At 37.7% G+C, this 6,348-nt stretch overlaps 1 protein-coding gene across 1 annotated transcript in view; it reads right to left on the bottom strand.

Annotated features, from left to right (window-relative positions):
* CENPL (centromere protein L) overlaps window positions 1–6,348 on the bottom strand; it is a 17,567-nt gene that overhangs the window by 2,520 nt on the left and 8,699 nt on the right. Inside the window, exon 4 of the mRNA XM_012802633.2 lies at window positions 5,093–5,344. Within this exon, the coding sequence (XP_012658087.1) occupies window positions 5,093–5,344 (252 nt within the window). The remainder of the gene's footprint in view (window positions 1–5,092; window positions 5,345–6,348) is intronic.

Below are 6,348 nucleotides of genomic sequence, written 5' to 3'. Positions count from 1 at the left end.
AAAAAAAAAAAACAAGATGATCTCATATATTTCTTGCCAAAGAACAAAGCCCTTCAAATAGTCAATGGCATATAAACTACCAAGTTTAACATCTTCAGTTTCTTCAGTGTCATTCCTCCTATCACATACATTCTCTCACTATTCTGGGTCATTTTTCTCTGAAATTCTTCTGCAAAGGAGTCATAAGTTAATATAATTACTTCAAAAGGTCTGATTATAAGACTATCACCATCTTTAACCTAGATTATACTCCAAATAATGTAATCTCAGATTGCAGTTTTCTGATTTTTAGTTGATTGCTTTATATTAGACTTACAGATTCATTTTTTATATTAATAGGTAAATCACCCCCAAATTATATTAAGGAAATAAACTTACTCCTACTAAAACTTTAATCTCTTTCAATTTGGCCCACCATGCAATCCATTCAGATTGTTTCATTGTGTCAGATCTTAGATTATATTTACATCTCAAACTTTAAATCTGTACATTACATGACAAAGAGACCTTCCACATAGTCATAGAAGTTTCTGTTAAAACATTGACCAGACCGAGGATAAGATCACAGACTTGTGTCAGATCCCTGCAGAGGTGATCATTTAAACAGTTACATTTGCCTTATTTCTCCTCTTGTTCATGAAATTTTAAAAGCCTGTCAAATACCCTAAAGCTCAGATCTATTAACCACACTCATAACCTTAAGAGTCCTATAACCCTGGTAGAGCATAGTGGCTCATGCCTATAATCCTAGCATCTGGAAGGCTGAGGCAGGAGGATCAATTGAGCTCAGGAGTTTGAGACCAGCCCAAGCAAGAGCAAGACCCTGTCTATTCTAAAAATAGAAAAATTAGCCAGGTGTTATGGCAGGTACCTGTAGTTCCAGCTATTCAGGAGGCTGAGGCAGGAGGATCACTTGAACCCAGGAGTTTGAGGTTGCTGTGAGCTAGGCTGAGGCCATGGCAGTCTAGCCTGGTCAACAGCTTAAGACTTGGTCCCCCAAAAACAAAAAAAAAAAAAAAATGAGGCCTATAATCCTGTTTGAAAACTATTAGAACACAATATCAAGAATTTAAAAGGTTCTGTAATCCTAGCACTCTAGGAGGCCAAGATGAGTGGATTGCTTGAGCTTGTGAGTTGGAGACCAGCCTGAGCAAAAGCGAGACCCCCATCTCTACTAAAAATAGAAAAACTGAGGCAAGAGGATCACTTGAGCCCAAGTTGGAGGTTGCTGTGAGCTATGACACCAGAGCACCCTACCCAAGGCAACAGCTTAAACCCGTCTCAAAAAAACAAAAAACAAAGAAAAATCCTCACAATACTTGCTTGACTGATGATATCCAAGTCATGAAAGTTTCCTGAGTATCAGCTGTTTTACCTGACTGTTTTACAGTCTATCCAGTGTCCAACTTTCCTCTTACAATAAAACAGTCCCCTTACTTTAGGTGATAAGGTATACACTAAAATAATTTTTTCCTAGCCTCCCTTCTACCTAGGATCTATATAGAAGTTATTGGGTGTCAGAAAGATTTACTGTGTCAGGTACCCAGTTTGTCCTTCTCAACTTCATCATACATCCTGACTAGAACTTGAATATAATGTTGAGAGTTCCAGAAGACATCTCAGACTATAAGGTGACTTTTAGAATGGAAGCCATGCACTAAGGATGACAGAAAAGAAAGAAGAAGCTGAGATTACTGGTGATTTCATCAAGCATCACACCAGCATTGGACAGCTTAGTTCAGATACCTTTTTAAAAAATAAAACAAATAAACCTTTTTAAATTACCTTGTTTAATCCATTGTTATTTAAGCTAACCCTAATCTTAGAACATCTTGAGATCTTTGCTAATATTGTGTCCTATTTCCGGGGTCAGCAAACATTTTCTGTAAAAAGCCAGATGGTAAGCATTTCAGGCTTTGCAGGCAATCTGGTTTCTGTTGCAACTACTCAACTCTGCTGTTGTAGACAAAAGCATCATAGACAATAATAAGCAAATTTTATGTTCCAATAAAATCTCATTTACAATACAAGCAGCAAGTCAGATTTGGCCTACGTGTTATAGTTTCCTTACCCCTGTCTATACAAACAACAACAACAACAAAAATCAGTCTTTCAACTGCTTAAAAATTTGATTTGCTTATAAATGATTAAAATTAGTTAAGTGAGAAGAAACAGAAGCAGCAGACATGAAGAATAAACAAAATAAATCTGGTTCCTTTAACAATCAAAAAATAGTTCTATTACTTTTATACACTACCTATAGGAAGAAATGTAAAATTTTATATTTCTGAGAATAACTTGGCATGAAGTATCACAGTATGTAATTATATGTTATATATATTTTTACTAAAGTTCTACTTCTAGGAATTTAACCCTTGGAAGAATTATAGAATTATATAGACATAAGCTACAAAAATACAGAATTTCTAATGACATGAAAATTATCTACATTATTGATTAGTAAAAATGCTATAATGAAAAACTACGTTAGAAAATGTATGAGGTGACATAACATCCAGAGAAGTCATTGCGAGAGCATTAATCATTGCTGCTGACAAGCTCAGGTTAGTTGACCTTGATGGCAACATGGAAAAATCAAAAGAAAAAGGATCCTCAAGCGAGGGAGCAAGCAAGGGAAGACCTAGAAGCATCTCGACAGAGCCAAGAGCAGATAGTCGGGATGAGCAAGCTACTCCAGAAAGAGCATACGAGAGGGCAGTGGAGCTGGCCGCAGAAGAGAGGTGTGTAGAGCTCCATCTGGAGAGCCACCAAGACACACTGAGTCAAGTCAGGATCATGTGATAGCAATATAACAGGAAGCAGAAGTAGCCAGAGAAACTCTAGAGAGCAGAAAAGGTAAGTTCCTCTAGAGATGAAAGCATTAACAAAATTACAACATGATCTTTAAGGTTCTTAAAATTACTGGAGGGGAGGGTTTAATCAATTGAAAAGAAGCTAGGAGGGCTAACTTTCTCTTTCTATGTCTCCACCTGCAGTTGGACATGTGGGTACTTAAGGGAAGAGTCATATCTTGACGTGTTTGCATTGCTAGAAATAATGATTTAATAAGCTTGAAACCAATTTTCACTTGTCTATTATAAGTAGGTTAGGAGTTGAATTAAGAAAATGATTGCAGATGATGGACAAAAGGGAACAGAGACAGGAGAGAAGTGGATCACAGAAACCCAAAGCCTGCAGCAACTGCAACAAGACAGAAATTGTGTCAGGCTCATGTCAACTCACCTCCACAACCTTAAAAGAGCTCCTGCCTGTCTCTTTGACAAATGTATTTACCAAAAGATTAGTTAAGGGTGAACTACGTGATCACCCCTGGCATGTCAGCACTAAAGATCTGCACACTTCTTACCCCATGGATGAGTCACTGATTTACCATGATGCTCAATTTACATCAAGTGCAGTGTACAAGATGAAAGCAAACCCAAACGCCATGGATTTTCAAATCACTGTACAATCATATTGCTGGGTTTTCAATCACCCAGCAATACCTGAACCCCACACTACATTATCCGCAAGTTACCCAAGCCACAGCTGGATGGGTGCACAATGTATTACTCTCACAGCCCCTTATTAACACATTAAAATTCACAGAGACTGGCTGGGTGCCTGAGGCTCAAGCGGCTAAGGCACCAGCCACATACACCTAAGGTGGCAGGTTCGAATCCAGCCCAGATCCGCCAAACCACAATAATGGCTGCAACCAAAAAATAGCCGGGAGTTATGGCGGGCACCTGTGGTCCCAGCTACTTGGGAGGCTGAGGCAGGAGACTCGCTTGAGCCCAGGAGTTGGAGGTTGCTGTGAGCAGTGAAGCCATAGCACCTACCCAGGGGGACAGCTTGAGGCTCTGTCTCAAAAAAAAAAAAAAAAAAAATTCACAGAGACTGCCACATGGTGAAATGAGTGTAACTAGACTTGTAAGTAGCAGAATGATGTTATACTGGACTTGCAGTCTTGTTTGAGCAACATTTATTCCCTGGACCAACAGCACTCTTTACTCCCCAGATAATCTAACAGGTCAGATTATAATCCATTCACTGTTGCCCTTTATGTAACACCACAAGGCATCAGACAAGGACTTTATATACTCATCAAAACTTCTGCTGGATACTATCTAGGTTCCATGGGGGTCATTGTTACTGTCTCGCCATATTATAGCTCCCCAAACAGCTGAACACATCAAATTTAAGTTTCCTGACTTAGACATCCTCAACAATTTATGCACACAAGTCTATCTCACTGATCCTACAGCCCCAGCTATAGGTCCTACGTTTGATCTTGATGCTTTTCAACATGTAATCTTAAGTCGATCACCAGACACTGCTGTGCTTCACTCTGTTGGGTTTGGGTATTTACCAGTTTTATTCTGCTGTATTGGTTAAAGATTTATATATTAAGATTGCTGAATAGGAAGTTTCTTATTCTTAATTTATAAAGGCATCCATCTTATCACCGAAGTAGTTAATTACATCAAGACAGGCAAATGTATAGTATTTTTCCCTTCATGAATCATAGGTAGATACAATTAAAGAAAAAAAGGAAAAGAAATTTATAAGGATAAAATCAAAATAAAAAATAAGAAAACAAAAGTATGGGCAGTATGATCCCAATTTTAAGAGTGTATAGACACATCATTATCTTCATGGATCATGGAGGGGGACTAAATTCAGACAACCAAATAGATGTATAATAAAATGTTAAACTATGATGTTTAACATTTTTGTACTTTTATGTATTTCTAAGTGTTTTTAAATAAACACGATTTTATATATATATACATAAATAAAAATAAACATGATTTTTTATATGTGTGTGTATATATATGGTGGTCATAAAGTTCATGTGCAATTTAAAATACTGTGCAATAGTATATACACACACACTTCCCACCTATATAGAAAAAAAGTTTTTAAGGTGGTCAAATCTAATTTAATTTAGCCAAACAAGATATAAAATACATTATAAATCCCAAGCTCAGGAATTTTAAAAGGAATAAGAAAACATCACAACAGTTTGCAAACCAAGAAAATGCAGATTCTTTTCCCCTGGGAAGCAAGTGTTGCTTATATACCATACCTGGACAAGAAATGCTTCAGAGTCCCTTTGTGTTCCTTTCATTCCTAGGAGGGTAGAGAAGATCACTTTGATGTTGAAGTCTTCTCCCACTTCCACAGCAAGTCCTTTTTGCTTTTCAGCAACAATAAATGCACTCAGAAGTCTAGAATACTCCTTGAGATGAGTATAGGAGAACTTATACAGGGGAGTTAAACTATATAAAGTCCACTGTTTACGCAGAAGAAATGCAACCTTTTGAGGATCAACATCTTCCTAAAAAGAAAAAAATCACAATGAAGGAAGTTTAAGAATTAGGAAACATTAACAACAAAGAATGTAATCATAGTATTTTAAATATTTAATACTATTAGTACTGGGTAGCTGATTTCTACATTCCAGCCAAACTAGAAACTATGGGACTTTTTGCAGATCCTTGAAGAGACTTTTGCACTTGCTGTACCTTCACCTTGGAAAGCTCGTCCCCAAGGTGTTCACATGGCATGCTCCTTCATTTCATTCAGTTCTCTGCTCAGAGTCACCCAAAGGGCCACTTAAAGTAGCACCTATACTCCAACTTTGTCACTCTTTATCTCTTCACCCTGCTTTATTTTCCTCACAGCACTTATTAGTACCTAACATTATAAATCTGCCTGATTTTCTTTTTCTCTTTAAAGACAGTGTCTCACCCCGTCACCTAAGTGGTCTAAATCATAGCTGCCTATAACCTCAAGCTCCTGAGCTCAAGTGATCCTCCTGCCTCAGCCTCCCAAACAGCTAGGACTCGAGGTGAGTACCACCATCCCCATCTCACTTTATTAAGTTTCTTGTAGAGACGGGGTCTTATTATGTTGCCCAAGCTGGTTTTAAACTCTTGGCCTCAAGCAATCCTTCTGCCTCAGCTTTCAAAAGCATTTTGTCTGATTTTTATTGACTGTCTTCCCTACTAAAACATGAGCTTGGTAAGAGTGGGGACTTTGTCTATTAGTTCACTCTAGCACCTAGAACCATGCCATCTAGAATAAGTGTTCAATAAATGCTTAATGGATGAACATTTATGTTTCACATTAGAAACTTCAAATTATCAATTCCCAAAATAGTGGGCTGGGCACGATGGCTCAGGCCTGTAATCTTAGCACTCTGGGAGGCTGAGGCAGGAGGGTTCCTTAAGCTCAAGAGAGCCTGAGCAAGAGAGAGGCCCTGTCTCTATTTAAAAAAAAAAAAAAAAGTAATTCTGAAGTATTTAATTTAGTTAGCTTTAATTAAGTAATTTAGACAGT

Source organism: Otolemur garnettii, unplaced genomic scaffold (genome assembly GCF_000181295.1).
Source record: "Otolemur garnettii isolate 467f Iridium unplaced genomic scaffold, OtoGar3 scaffold00016, whole genome shotgun sequence".
Lineage (NCBI taxonomy): Eukaryota > Metazoa > Chordata > Mammalia > Primates > Galagidae > Otolemur > Otolemur garnettii.
Note: the sequence above shows the minus strand (reverse complement) of the source record. Positions and strands in the feature narration are given on the sequence as shown.